The sequence below is a fragment of the Gigantopelta aegis genome, chromosome 4 (assembly GCF_016097555.1).
Source record: "Gigantopelta aegis isolate Gae_Host chromosome 4, Gae_host_genome, whole genome shotgun sequence".
Classification (NCBI taxonomy): domain Eukaryota; kingdom Metazoa; phylum Mollusca; class Gastropoda; order Neomphalida; family Peltospiridae; genus Gigantopelta; species Gigantopelta aegis.
In genome coordinates, this window is record NC_054702.1 from 57,630,841 (window position 1) to 57,646,817 (window position 15,977).

The 15,977-nt window shown below is 37.4% G+C and overlaps 1 protein-coding gene across 1 annotated transcript in view; it reads right to left on the reverse strand.

Annotated features, from left to right (window-relative positions):
- Nucleotides 1-268: 268 nt before the first annotated feature.
- Nucleotides 269-15,977, reverse strand: part of LOC121370814 (sentrin-specific protease 6-like) — a 47,929-nt gene continuing 32,220 nt past the window's right edge. Inside the window, exons 13-21 of the mRNA XM_041496294.1 lie at nt 13,860-13,976; nt 13,482-13,610; nt 12,728-12,820; nt 11,077-11,209; nt 9,195-9,245; nt 8,705-8,784; nt 3,964-4,032; nt 3,128-3,275; nt 269-2,249 (exon numbers count right to left, since the gene is read on the reverse strand). Coding sequence (XP_041352228.1) covers nt 2,103-2,249; nt 3,128-3,275; nt 3,964-4,032; nt 8,705-8,784; nt 9,195-9,245; nt 11,077-11,209; nt 12,728-12,820; nt 13,482-13,610; nt 13,860-13,976 — 967 coding nt within the window. The 3' untranslated portion in view covers nt 269-2,102. The remainder of the gene's footprint in view (nt 2,250-3,127; nt 3,276-3,963; nt 4,033-8,704; nt 8,785-9,194; nt 9,246-11,076; nt 11,210-12,727; nt 12,821-13,481; nt 13,611-13,859; nt 13,977-15,977) is intronic.

A 15,977-nucleotide genomic window follows, 5' to 3' on the forward strand; every position in this document is an offset into this window, starting at 1 on the left:
GCTGGTAGGTACTGGGTTCGGATCCCAGTCGAGGCATGGGATTTTTAATCCAGATACCGACTCCAAACCCTGAGTGAGTGCTCCGCAAGGCTCATTGGGTAGGTGTAAACCACTTGCACCGACCAGTGATCCATAACTGGTTCAACAAAGGCCATGGTTTGTGCTATCCTGCCTGTGGGAAGTGCAAATAAAAGATCCCTGGCTGCTAATTGGAAGAGTAGCCCATGTAGTGGCGACAGCGGGTTTCCTCTTAGAATCTGTGTGGTCCTTAACCATATGTCTGATGCCATATAACCGTAAATAAAATGTGTCGAGTGCATCGTTAAATAAAACATTTCTTTCTTTCTTTCTTTGATCAGTTGAAATAATACTTTTGATAAATTTTTATGTTTTGCAGATTAGACAACTTACATTTGGTAGAAAATTGCTTTAACTATTGTTGTTTGCTATCTTTTTAGTTTAATCAGTAGCATGTAACCATTGTTGGGTGTTTAGCTAATCACCATAAAAAAACAATTGCACAAAGTCTGTTGTACATTTCTTTCAATTTAGAGTCGTAAAATATTAGTGCCTTGTAAAGCCTAGTTAAATTTTCTAAAATTTTATGCTCGCTAACATTTCCCCAATTTACAGCATGCTAAAAAAAATATAATTTGCTTTTTTTTTAATTGATCTTTTTCGATTTAATCGCATTTCATAATTAATATGCATGTCAAGTTTAAAAAAAAAATGAATACAAGGAGTAACAAAACTGAAAATAACCCAGTTAGGTAATGGTCTTGAGACAAAGTTCCTAAGAGCTACACCATAAAATATCTCTCATTAATTTCTGAGATATTTGGAGGATAAAATAAGGATAGGGACTGCATAATTAATTCTATGTCAGAATAATAATATAAAAAGATGTTGCTAGAAAATCACAGATTTGGTGCACCTTCTACATGAAGTGTAGTATATCATGAAAATCTTGATTTTGTTGCATGGATCAATTGTTAATTTCCTTTTTTCATACTTTTCTCAAAAAATAATTTATCAAAACTGACTAAACAGCACTATTACCATCTTCAAAGTTATTTTTTAAACAATGTTCCCTTGTCAAATTACAAAGTTATTTTGCATAAAAATAACTACATGTATATGTATCCAATCTAGTAAGTGTGTATCAAAACAAAAAAGTTAACAAATCAAATGAAAATAAAATGATTAAAACACCACTAGTTACAACATCCTTACCCATCATCAATAATTTATTTCTTTAAAAAGTTCATAAAATTGTTATAATTTAAGTTCCTCCATGTCTAAGCATTGTTAAGATATTTGGACACAATGGAGAAGACAGAATGAAATATACCCTTGACTGAACAGAAGCAAATCATACTATTATTTCATAGATCATGAGGAAAACAACTATGGCTTTCGGTAACTCCTATGAGTGTAAATCCTGATTTTGTTTAATACCACCTAGTTGTTCCAAGTGACATACTTATCACCTGTTAAATAATGAATTTTAAACATTCCAGCTTTGTCATTATGAACAGTCACCCTCACATGATTTATGTCAAACAATGACATCACAGACAGTTAAACGACAACGACATCATCCATAGCACAAATTTTATAATAGATAATAAGATAACAGTTATAAATCCAGGCACCTTCAAATAGACCTCCAAGCCTTGTATCGAACAATCCCATAATTGAACAAATGCCACTTTTAACATGTATCACAGATGCCCAGGATCAATATATCCAGCTTGCTGATTCCAGCACTCAATCGACAGTTCTGACGATGGTATTTATGTACAGATATAATCTGACCCATGTGATGTGAAAAAAAACCCAACAACAAAAACAAACCCAGATGTGTGAAAAATTGCACTTCTATACATATTAAGGAGAGAAAATTAACACTCCTTAAAATAATCTGTGTATGTCGTGAAATACAGCTTCACATCCCTCCGATTGAATTCCTGGGCTCGATTACACTTGCACCCTTCAAAAACAAGTCTGCATAACCATCTCATTCAACTGTCTCTTTCATTGTTTTTTAATTCCTGAATTTACTGTTGAATTTCAGTCACCATGTTTTCAACAAAAAAGTATCAGCTGGCAGCACTATTGTCAGTCTGGGTTCGTTTTGCCAAATCGAGTATCAGTTCTCTGATTTCGTCTCTCTTACGAAGTACTACTTCATCCTTAAACCAAGTTTTCAAACCCTTCATTGGCAAACTGAAGTCCATAATTTTATCCTAAAGAAAAAAAAGAAAAAAAGATTTTTAGATCAAAACATTAAGATTTAATATTCTGAGACAATATTTTATCTGAAGGTAAATATTTCATTTTATATACATTATTAACATATATTTGCCAAATATGGAGTCATTTAAACTGTACACAGAGTCTTTATTTGTTCTCAAGCAACCTATATTTGTTTTTCCACCTTTTTTGCATATGGTACAAATAGTTTCACAAATAGGTAAGCAGTTTTTTTTTTTTAACCTACTGAGCCATATCGAGAACGTTTTTTGTCCCAATGGTGTTCCTGGTTTTGTCCCAAACACTTTCCATAATTGGTATACCAAAGGCCATGGTTTGGGTTCTCCTTTCTGTGAGAAAACATATAAAAAAAGATATTCCCCTATGCTTTTCTGTAGGAGTAGCTCATGTGGTGGCAGCAATTTCATCTCTTAATGTATACTGATTCAACCCCTGCAATTAAGAAAACGTCCATGGCAAAAAACAAACAGTGGGAACAAATTTCTAATATAGTCCACAGCAAAACAAGTGCCGTGAAGAATTAAAAACTCCACAGCAATATCCACAGCATAGCAGACTGCCATGGGCAATTGCAAAGGTTGCTGACTGTCATAAAACCACGTTAAAAACTAAATAGCTATAGTTTAGGAATTAAATTGTTGAGATATTTCCTTTACCATACTTTTTCCTCACCTGTCAGTTTGTTGATATTTTTGTAATAAAATTGCTATAAATGCAATTTAATAATTACCATGTTGAAATGGATTTTTATTTTTCCTTTTATTTACTAGTATTTGTCAAGATAAACTGAATTTCATTATATATTTTAACATTTGCTTTGTTGTTACTTAGTCGTGTTGGTCATACTTACATAGAAAAAACATTCTGCATACTGCAAAACATATACACCACAATCACTGTAGTTAGTTTGTTGAGGCACTTGGACATTTCTTCCCTTCATGGCCTCACGTAGATTTCTTTTCTCTGATTTCCTAGAATCCCATTCAACTTGCATGTATCTGAAAGTTGACAAGGGGAAAAAAGTAAGATATGTTTCAGTACTCTGAACTCACTAAACAAAATGTTTATCCACTATTTTCAACATCTTCAGTCACCCAAAGTATTAGCAACATTTACAAAACATATTAGCACCATAAATTACTGACTAACATGATACCGCTTGTTGTACACTAAATATTCCTACCTCCCCAACGTTGAATTATTTGTGTCGCAAGGCATAGCCCAGTGGTAAAGTGTCTGCTTGGTGTGCGGTTGGTTTTAGGTTTGATCCCTGTCAGTGGGCCCATTGGGCTATTTCTCGTTCCATCTAGTGCACCAAATGCTGTGGTATGTGCTATTCTGTCTATGGGATGGTGCATATAAAAGATCCCTTACTACTAACAGACAAAAGGTTGAGGGTTTCCTTTCTAAGACTATGTGTTAAAATTACCAAATGTTTGACATCAAATAGCTGATAATTAATAAATCAATGTGCTCTAGATGTTAAACAAACTTTTTATTTGTGTTGCAATACTGACATTTTCTCAAGATATTTAAGATCATAAAATATCAACCAACATATTTTCAGTTGTTATATATGATGATTATCAAGAATTTTCAAAATTCTAAAGATGATCAAATTGAAATGATACAATTTTTATATACATTCTTTTTTAACAAATGAAAGATGCAAAGTACAATTCTTACTCTTTGAGGATCTTGATCACATTGGTTCTACTGGGTCCGGCCAGAGAGTCAAATATTAAGATACATGGTCTGCAAAATAAAAATCATATTCTTTAAAAATACAACATTTCCTTAAAGTAGACCCCTCCCAAAACAACCCCAAAACAACAAATTAGATGCAAACATAGGAGGGAATACTTATATATATACTCTTCAAAAAAAGAAACGCAAAAGGGTACAAATGGGTTATAACTCCGATTTTATGTTTCCTACCGGTTCATGCTTTGTGAATATAAGGTCATTGCATGTCCCAAACACATTCCCACGGTTACATTCGATAAAAAGCAGCTACTGTACAATAAAGTTCCAAAATGTGAATATTCGCAAAAACGCAGCCACGTGCAAACCATGTCACCACTGCACGTGCGTTGTCTGCACGTGCAACATGAACACCGACAGTATAAAAGTGCAGGGTGTTCGCTTGCCTGGCCTCTGTATCTGGCCGACAGTTGACAATGCAGGACATGCCACGTCTCAGTGAACCACAGAGAAACAATGCCATCGGCCGATTAGACGCAGGCGAATCCAGAACGGCCGTTGCCAGGGCATTCCATGTGTCCCCAAGCACCATCTCCAGACTGTGGGACCGTTACCAGCAACATGGATCAACACGTGACCTCCCTAGATCCGGTTGACCACGGGTCACTACCCCCGGGCAGGACCGCTACATCCGGGTACGCCACCTTCGGGAACGATTGACTACTGCCACCTCCACAGCCGCAGCAATACCAGGTTTGCGCAGGATATCCGACCAGACCGTACGGAACCGCCTACGTGAGGTAGGAATTCGTGCCAGACGTCCAGTTCGAGGTGTCATCTTAACACCACAACACCGTCGACTCCGACTGCAGTGGTGCCAGATTCATCGACAATGGCCTCAACTGCGATGAAGACAGGTGTGGTTCAGTGACGAGTCCCGATTTCTGCTCCGACGTCATGATGGAAGATGTCGCGTGTATAGGCGTCGTGGTGAACGTTATGCGGCAAACTGCGTGCAGGAAGTGGACAGATTCGGCGGGGGTAGTGTCATGGTGTGGGCAGCCATCTCACACACTGGCAGAACTGACCTGGTCCACGTGCAGGGCAACCTGAATGCACAGGGCTACATTGACCAGATCCTCCGGCCACACATCGTTCCACTTATGGCCAACGCCAACGCAGTGTTCCAACATGACAACGCCAGGCCTCACACAGCACGTCTCACAACGGCTTTCCTACAGAACAACAACATTAATGTCCTTCCTTGGCCATCGATATCACCGGATTTGAACCCAATTGAGCATCTATGGGACGAGTTGGACCGACGCCTCCGACAGCGACAACCACAGCCCCAGACCCTGCCCGAGCTGGCAGCAGCCTTGCAGGCCGAGTGGGCCACCATCCCCCGGGACGTCATCCGTACTCTGGTTGCTTCAATGGGCAGGCGGTGCCAGGCAGTTGTCAACACACGCGGAGGCCACACCCGGTATTGACTCCAGATGACCTTGACATTGGTGGTGTGTCCTATCACTTACTCACAATGGACTAGAGTGAATTGTGAACAATCCTGCAACATTTGGTAATTATCGGACTCACCATTCAATAATTAAATCAATTCTCCAAATGTTACGACAATGTGGTTTTGCGTTTCTTCTTTTGAAGAGTATATATATTAAACAAGCTTCCATTTCGTATCATGTTTATGTCCCGAGTGAAATAATTTCAACTGTCATGAGCTTTAGCGAGTGACAATGAAAATTATTTCATGAGGGACATACCGTATATCGCTGTGTATTAGCCGACTTTTTGATACAAAAATTATCAAGTCAAAGGCTGAGGTCGGCTTATCTAAGGAGTCAACATTTTATTAGAAATGTAAAGTTAGAATAGTGACGTCACGGCTCGACTCGATCTATTGTCATTATTGTGCTCTGCATTTCCACTTTCATAAAGGTTTAATATTGCATTTTAACACAAGCTATTACAAATAAAAGATATTAAAATTGTATATATATGTTCATCTAAAGTTATTTAGTAATATTTATCTGTTTAAACAACAATACATGGTGACCGATCAAAACAATTTCGGAAAACTTCGCAGGTCACGTGTCATTACAAAACTGCTTACTAAACCGGTGAACACGTTAATTGTTCCAGCTTCATGTTTTGTTTGTCGGCTTGGGATTAATCGACATGGGTGGTTGGGTATGGTAGGGTATAGCCGACTAGTAATGAAACGACCGATTAGCACAATCAACAATGCAAACAGTCACTGTGTTTTTAACGTGTGGCTGCAATCAAGAATGTAAGAGAATAAAACAAATGACTGAAAGGTAAGTGCTTAATACTAACTGCAATAACAACAGTAATAAATTTGAAAGTCGTTTCATGTTAAAGGGTCACATGCTATCAAAATATAATCAAAAGATTAAAAATGAGTTCACATAATAAAAAGCATTAAAACACCAGCCGTCAAATATTTACTACGACCAACAAATTGCATACGAGTACAACATGAGTTCCAAGAGAAAACGATGTGCATACGATGCTAGCTTCAAATTACGTGTAATTAAGTTTGCTGAAAATTCGAATAATTGTGCAGCAGCAAGACAGTTTGATGTTAATGAGCGACAAGTTCGTAATTGGAGAAAGGAGAAAACCGTTCTTGCCGATATGCCAAAAACAAAGAAGGCCAGACGACATTCGGTGTCCCCAAACTTAGCACTAGAGAACTGTTGGAGCCCTGGATTTCAGAGCAACGTCAGGCTGGCCACATCGTGACACGAGTTATGATTGGTCCATGCGCGTTATACCTTTGCAAGATGAGGAAAGATTTGGGAATAGAATCAACATTCAAGACGACTACAAACTGGTGTTCAGGTTTTATGGAAAGGAACAATCTTGTTCTACGCCAGCGTACCCACATCGCACAAAAACTACCTGATGAAGTAGATAAGAAAATCCTGTCATTTCAACAGTTTGTTTTGAAGAAAAGAAAACGATTCGAGTTTCCAGTTGCACAGATTGGCAATATGGACGAAACACTGATGAATTTCGACATGCCAGGAAACCGAACGATCGACACGAAGGGCACACACTCGGTACAAGTGAAAACCTGTGGAGCAGAGAAACAACACTTCACGGTAGTACTGGCCTGTATGGCGGATGGGACAAAATTAAAGCCCAGGGTGATCTTCAAGAGAAAGACATTTCCAAAGGATAAATTTCCTAAAGGCGTTATTATTGCGGTACAGGAAAAAGGGTGGATGAACGAGTCACTGGTGTTACGGGTGTTAGAAGACGTGTGGATGGCCCGGTCCGGAGGTGCACGAGGCTGTCAGTCATTCCTGGTGTGGGATATGTTCCGTGCACACCTGTGCGAAGACGTGAAAAAGAAATTGAAGGAGTTGAAAGTGAGGCAATGTGTCATTCCTGGAGGCTGTACATCCTTGTTACAGCCACTTGACGTTAGCCTGAACAAGCCATTCAAAGCAAACGTGAGGAAGGAGTGGAATGACTGGATGGTTAACGGCGAGCAGAGTTACACCAAAAACAGAAGCAGACGGCGAGCACCTTTACCGGTTGTGGTTCAGTGGGTAAAAGATGCATGGGAAAAGATCCCTAGCGACATGATCGTCAGGAGCTTTCTAAAGACAGGAATTGCCAACAGCATGGACGGCACCGAAGACGACAGTTTATTCAACGACATGTGCGCAGACACCACCGTACGATCACTCCCAGAAGCAGAAGTGATCGAGAATGTTCGAGAAAATCAGCTGAATAATTTTTACGATGACACTGCAGACCAGGCTGTGTGGGACATTATCGAGGCCGATGATTCAGACGACGAGTTCAGCGGATTCACTGCTGACGATCTTCCCGAGTGAATGAACAGTGAATAAACCGTGTGGATTGTGCTACTTTGTAACATTAAATGAATTAGAAATGGACATAAAGTTTTAAAATGTAACCTATAAATGTTTACTGACATAAAGTATGTAAAAAAAAAAAATCCCTGGTTGTTGTTATTACTACTACTATTATTATTATTATTATTTCTGTTTAGGTATATTTCGCTATCTTGGTACTTATATTTTACGAGAAATAAATTAACCGGACACTGTTTCTATAAATAGAAATCAGCTACTGCTTCTGGATAAGTTTGCTGTGACAAATGACGTTTGAAAGCAGATGTACTTTGTCATTTTATAGACCACACAGACATCTGACTTATTAGTTTTATATAGGGGGGTCGGCTTATATACAAGGTCTATATTTGAGGGTGAAACTAGGGGGTCGGCTAATGCATGGAGCTGGCTAATACACAGCGATATACGGTAGACATGATACGAAATGGTAGCGAGTTTAATATCCTATTTATTACCCATAATCTATCTTAATTTATATCACTCATCTTGTTTCGTTGACGTTCCTGTAAGGTTGTGTGCTAATTGATGACGACATTGTGTGACGTTAAAAGTGTTACGTCCCACTTGGCATTCTAGTGGGACGTATCACTTTGATATGTACCAAGATATTTTTAACCATATGGGTAACAATGTAAAATAATTTGCAACTTGTTTCATCAAAATTTTATAACACACAGATCTATTTAATAACTTCATGCATGTTTTATAGTAATTCCATGTCCCCTCACAATTTCACACCAAACGAAAAGCACAAGAGACATTAAACCATATGTTAACACAGTTGCACAACTTACTGCTTCAGTCCCAAATTAAAGTCACTTTTTTCTTCTCCTTCAAGGCACAACTGAACATCGACAGGGGAACCACGTATTTCCTGAAATGAAGAAAAAACCAACCAATAAATATTTATGCAGTTATTTGCATCTATCGATTATTACTAGTAATTGTTACCAAGTTGTTTTCCCTGAATCTAAATTTACCATAGTCATACTACATACCACTAATGATAATAAACCCACCCTCCCATCCCATTCATTATTATATTTATCAGTTCCCAACAGCAATGAGTAACCTACAATTAAACAGGTTTTGTCAACTATCGATTTCTTTATTTACAAACACAGAATGTAGACATAATATAAAATGATGATGGTTATTTTCGGTTATGTTTATATACGATGAGATGATAACTTTATTAAGGCTACAATTTGTTCATTTTCTGTTTGTAAAACAAATATGTTTAATCCACGAAAGGTGAAATAATCTCTTTAAAAAACATGTCACCTTAAGAGCACCACCTTCTTCACCATTTTCATGTGGCGCTTCTGTTTCCATCTGTAAATATTAAAATAATCTAAATATGTAAATGGCCATAGTATATGTAGTCTGTAAACCTATGAGAAGTAGAAATGTGATAAATGTAAATAATACTATTACTGCATTTTTTTCAAAAGTACATGTGTAATTAAGACATGGCATCACCATTTGTCGTGTCACTACTCCAGAAATTTAATTACTCTGCTTTAGGAAATAGTTTATTATAAACTGACAGTGGTGGCCCCTCCTCCACCTGTACCAGCGCCGATTGAAACGGGACACATGGTTTTGACGCCACCATCCAGCTTGGCCGGCTTCTCCAAAGGTGGTTGTTGTGGTGGATACAGAACGCAAATCCAAGAAGAGGAAGGTATCGGAAAAGGCCTTGCCGACCTAGCCCGAAACTTGGAACATCGCTTTTGACAAGCTGCCTCACAAGTTCCGCAGAGCTGTGAGGGGGCAGTTTACCCACCTCTCTCAGCTCGGGCCCTACAAGGTCAACAGCTGACGACCATTACTGTATGGACCCAGTGAGACGTATTACATCACATCGGATCAGAATGGGGTGTACCGACAAGGATTGCTGAGGCATGACCTGGATAGCACCACCATCCATCGAGTCATGAAGATGATCATGCCAGAGGACTACCCAGCAATTCTTCGGGACTGTTATGTCGACCTGGTGAAGACGCTCCCGAAGCCCTGAATCGATACACCCCTCACTTCGCCATGAGTTCCGCCGACAACCTCTCCTAAGACAGGTACCGCCTCTTTTTGGGCTTAGTCGGACTTTAAGCTTTTTGGCTGTGGTTCAAAATTTTATTGTTATTTTTTTGTAAACAGTCCGACACACTTTACTTTGGCAGCCCGTCTAAATTGCTCGAATCACCTTAAAACCTTTTGGATGAGCAATCTAATTTTATTTTTGGGTCTAAACTTTTATCCAGACACGAGTTGAATGAATCAGCTATTTTGTCCTTAGGTCCCTTGACCTAACTTCTAAATTTTTATTCCAAATTCCGTCCACCTCAAATGTACCCCCCCCCCCCCCCCCTCCCTCCTGGCCCGGACTTAGTTACTGGCGAAAGTCAGAGATTAAGCCCATGACAGGCGTGCATGAAGCTCCAGTGGCATATATGCACAACATTTTTTTATCCGCTCCGCTCATTATAAAAGTCAATACAAAATACTGAAATGCCTTTTTAAATCTTTCTTTGATGATTTCAAGTATATTGATGTCTGTAGTATTTAAATAAGCCATTGGTATGTACTGGTGTGCAATCATAATATTAGTCCCCACTGGTGAGGAATGATATTTTAAAAATGCACAATGAATCAAAAGGCATCTGAGACAGCATGTTTTAACCTGCTGAATATAAGCAGGGTAATAAGTTGCATCATTCTTGTTTGAAAAAAAGTTAAAGTATGTTTTGTTTAACAACACCACTAGAGCACATTGATTTATTAATCATCAGCTATTAGATGGTCAAAACGTCTTAGAGGAAACCCGCTACATTTTTCCATTAATTTCAAGAGGTCTTTTATATGCAGCATCCAACAGACAAGATAGCACATACCACAGCTTTTGATATAGCACTCGTGGTCCACTGGCTAGAATGAGAAATAGTCTAATGGGCCTACTGATGGGGATCGATCTTAGACCGCCCGTGCATCAAGCGAGTGCTCTACTACTGAGCTACGTTCCACCCCTATTTTTTATTTGAAGTCTGTTCTCTAGCCCAAGCAACTGCTGGGGTTTTTTTATTTACTAGTTACAAAAATCAAATAAAAAACAGATAATGTTCATGTCTAAATTGCAACATAAGAATATTTGGTATCTTTGCTGTACCGGCTCAGGTTCCTGCTGGGACTGTTCTGCAGCAGCATTTCCATTGTCGTTTGCCGACATACGAGGATGAAAGGGATGCCACACTGCATCATTCATACCAGGAAAACAAATGATTGCCAAAAACCAATGAGCACTGAAACAAACAGAGAAAGAGAGTTATTTATTACTGAAAATACACGAATGCAATATAAATGAAAGGAGTATTTGCTTAACTCACTACATTTTAATCTAGCCATCTAAATCAGGGTTATTTTATCTACAAAAACAGGAAAGATGCTGCCACCACAAAGGCTACCTCTACAGAGGTGCAGAACGTATTAGTAAACTTACCAAATATGAGTAAAAATTCTGAAGGAAAAGTTAAAAAATATATAACCACCCATATGAAACTGAAAGCAATGTTTAACTTTCTTAGTCTGCTTTGAGGGTACATTGCTATTCTCACTGGTGTTAGTTTTACGTTACTACATTTGTGTTTAATCTTTATATGACGTCGGACTTTTCATGAACTTTTAGTAAATTTGCATTTTAATTTTACTTATAATGGCTGGGTGTGGTTGTGTGTGTGGTGGCATATTTACAAATAAGTAACTAATATCTTAAACACCTTGAAAGTGGAAAGGGACTTATTGAAGCACATGTGCCTGATATTTTCAGTCAAATCTGATACTATGATAAAAAAGGAAATATAAATAAAAAAAATAAAAATAAATATTTTGCTAGTTTTAAGACAAACACTAAAAACAATTTCTGTAAAACCACCTTCCACCCCTCCCCCACCATTTTTGTTGCCTTGGTCATTTCGTACCACAGCCATTTCGTACCTACTTTTTTACCATCTCGTACCATAATGTGGGGTCATTTTGTACCATAGTGGTTTTGTACTCGGTATATTATTTTTGTCATGGTATGCCACTTCTTATTTTTATTGTTCACGAAAAAACGTTGACGTGTAAACATACCTTGTAAAGTGAGCAAAGGTTTAAATGAACATATGTATATTGCCACTGATGATCATTTCATTGCGGTGTCAGTCATCAGCGACATGCATGGAAACGTTTGAAGATAAAAGTAATATATAATCTTTTTCTTGTTTTTTGTTTGTTTGTTTCTTTCTTTCTTAAGCGTGGGGCTTCATTATAGCTGCATTAGCCTAATGTTTATTTTTTAAATAAGTAATTTGACATTTTACAATCTATTAGTCAACTAAGCTGCACAATAAATGATCGAGGTATGAAATCACTTTGGTATGAAATGACCAAGGTACGAAATGACCAAACAGACATGGTACGAAATAACCATGGTACGAAATGACCAAATAACTATGGTACGAAATGACCAGGGTACGAAATGGTAAAATTGGGTACGAAATGACAATGGTACGGAATGACTATGGTACGAATTGACTGGTTACCTAAACAATACTGAAAATGTAAGCGCCTTAAAAGAAATCCTCGGGACAGACCTGGTCAGAGAGAAATCAACTAAGGCTTAGAAAACCTTACCAATGTAGGGAAACCACAGATTATGAATATCTGAATAAAAATAGGTTTTCCTGCTTTCTGCTAGAAATGACCAAGTAACAAAGCTGTATATCATTCACAAGTCTTTTTTTCTGATTTGTAAACCAAATCGTTATCTATCCACTTACTGTTCATTGATAGGTATTAAAATAAAATCCTTTTCAAACAGGTCTGCATGACGGGTCCATGTTTTAACTCGACTGTGGCGTCTGACTGCAGGCCTAAAAAATATAAACAACTTATCTTGTTTTAATTCAATCTTACTTAAAACATTCAAACACTAATTATTATGTTTGTATATTCTAAAAGCAATAAAAAAAAGAGGATTTTATTAGGATTGTTATATTGTTAGCAGTAATTACTTTTAGTGACATGAATAAGCTGAAGTTAGCTTGATAAACTTGGTATTTTCAGAAAAGGCTTTATCGCGATCAAGAAAATCAATTTGAATTGCCAAATAAGGTGTAATGTTTTCTTTTTGTTTTGTTTCTTAATAAACTTTTGTGTTTTGTACTGTTATGTTGATGTCCAAATGCATCAATCAGGCTTTTATTAATCTTGTAAATAAAAAATATTTTGGAAACTTCTGAACACATGAAAAGTGATCAGCATTGATTTCTCCCATGGCTATGTTGCATCAACACTAGCCCTTGTGTTGCTGTAATTTAGAATACTATTTAGACAGGGTTCTAAAATTATAACTTTAGTTTTGTGCAACCCATTTTTTATCAGCATATTAAATTTAGGACACAAAAAATGTGTCACTTGAAAATATTTTGGCATAATCCATTAATGGTTTTAGTCTTATTGACCTGTTTATGGATGGATAGACGGATGGACACAAATAACACAAGACAGAATGACATGTAATGAAATATGTACGATTTTTTAGCAACATCTTCTGGTAAACTATTCCGAGGTTGTTTCTGTGTCAGACATTTGTAGAAGAAGGAACTAAATATGTGAATCTTCTTTCTGTCAGTTTCACTTAGTTTTTCAAGGTAGAGGTATCTGCAAAATAAAACATTATCTTTATACACTCAAAAGAAAATTTAACACAGAAAAAACCCCTAAAAAAACCCAGTTTAATAAAATATTGACTGAAATATTAAGTCAGTTCTTTTTAAAATTAAATTTACCAACATAACTAAATACGATTTCAAAGATTCTCTGATAATCACAAGTGAAAAGCAAACAATATCTACATAAATCATCATCAAATACATCAGAAAAAAAGCTATCATGGTAAAAGAGCCATACTTGAGATAGAAGTCAATGATGACATCATTCAGAAACTCTCCCTCATTCAAACAAAAGAGATCTTCATTGGTAATGGTGATACCTCTTGGAGCTGGAGGTGGAGGGTAAGTGACAAGCCTGAAATTACAAATCATGTAAAATATATTTATTCAGTAACCAGCGCTCAATTATTATGGTCGTCCGGTCGTCTGTGACGACCTAATATTCAGTCGGGCAACTTAATTCTATGATACTAGTTGCCCATCAGACGACTAACTTTTTTTTACACCAAACGGCGAGTGGTATCCCATAATAATGTGCAGTTTCCTTGCCCAAAATCGCTTTTAAACTATCGTTATAAAATCAGTTGAAATCACGTGGGTTTGTTTGCCACTCGGAACTCCTCGGCTGATTCTGTGAGACATCGGGAAACATCGTAAACGACAGAAGTATTCCGAATGGGAAACATTTCATTGCGTTCGATTGGAACATAGAGTGCATTCGATTGGAAAATAGCTGACACGTCACCAAATCACAAAAATCTTAAGCAATTACGCCCTACGTGTACATGTGTATAACTGCAAACATTAAACAACCCAAAACAAACGTGGAATAAAACAAAACTGATAATATATAAGAATAACTATTGTAGTAGTCCCAGTAACAAACTTTATAATGAATTTGGGTAATTATACCATTTTGACGTAATTAAAATAATTCTAGCTCCTCTAAAATGAGTGGAACACACTACAGAAGACAAAAGAAGAAAATGTGGCGATTTTTGAATGTTAAAGAGCCTGAAAAGAAAAAACAATTATCTGAGAAAAGAATAATATATGAAAAAGACAAGTGATTAAGAACGTTTCAAGTGGCATGGGCCTCTAAATTCCTGTGGCTAAGGTATGAGGACGCCACAAAGCTCATGTTTTGTAAGGTGTGTGAAAATGCAAAACACGCACAATCTGAAAATAATTTTGTTAAAGGATGTGCCTCTCTTAGCCTAGAAAGTTTGAAAATGCACGACCAAAGTATTTTCCATCGCCTGGCGATGGAGGCGGCGAATGCCTGCCAAGCAGCACCCGGGACCACACCAGCCGAGAAGGCAGTTAGTCTACTTAACAAAATGGCCTTTGATAAACTGAGCGTATTATTTAGAACTTGTCATTCCCTCGCCAAACATTGTCGGCCGTTCACCGACTATGTTTGGACGTGCACAGTTGATGAAAAAAAGGGTCTGGATGTTGGACAAACATACCTCACTGACGTGAAATGCAAAGAGTTCACCGGTGCCATAGGGGAAATTGAAAGGCAAAATTTAGAAAAAAGCATAAAACATTTGAAATTTGTGTCACTGATTTGTGACGAAGCCACTGATTCTGCCATCATGGAGCAACTGATTATATATATCAGGTGAGATAATTAGTTTTCATTATAATTTAATGAGGGGGGGGGGGGGGGGGGGGGAGAATAAACATTTTGAATGCAAATATGAGATGTACAGTTTAATATACAGTCAACTTGTATTTAACAACCACTCAAGGGACCAACAGAAAGTGGCCGTTATGGACATGTAGCCTTTATATAGAGGTCCCAAAATATTCAATCACTATAAACCTCATTAACTGTTGTAACAGTTTGATTTCCTTTGTTAATTCCAATACCCCCAAGAAAACAAAAACAACACAAAATAAAAAAGTACATGTAATTGTATTTATTAAAACGAAATTTAGTACGTTTACCTCCATATCATTTAATATAATAAAATAAGCACTTTCTTCATCAGTATAATTTACCAATAATAATAAATTAAGCACTGTCACATTAAATATTTCACAAATGTTCAGGTATTAAAATCTCTAGTTTGGAATGCGTTTGTCTACACCTAATTCCTTGGCAAATGCGAGTGCTTTATTCCTTAATAAGTGGTCCGTTGAGGTTTATTTGTCGTGACGTTGCCAAACAAGCATGTTGATATCTTCATTGCCAGTGTCCTTCTGTCATTGTCTTGCTCTTGGCACGTTATTTTCAAAGTCTGCTAGAACATCTGCTTTCTTTTTTAAAATGCTGTCAATTTGCGTACGACCCAATCCAAATTGCTCTGCTATCTTTATAGTACTTAAATGATCTTTCTCTGAATTC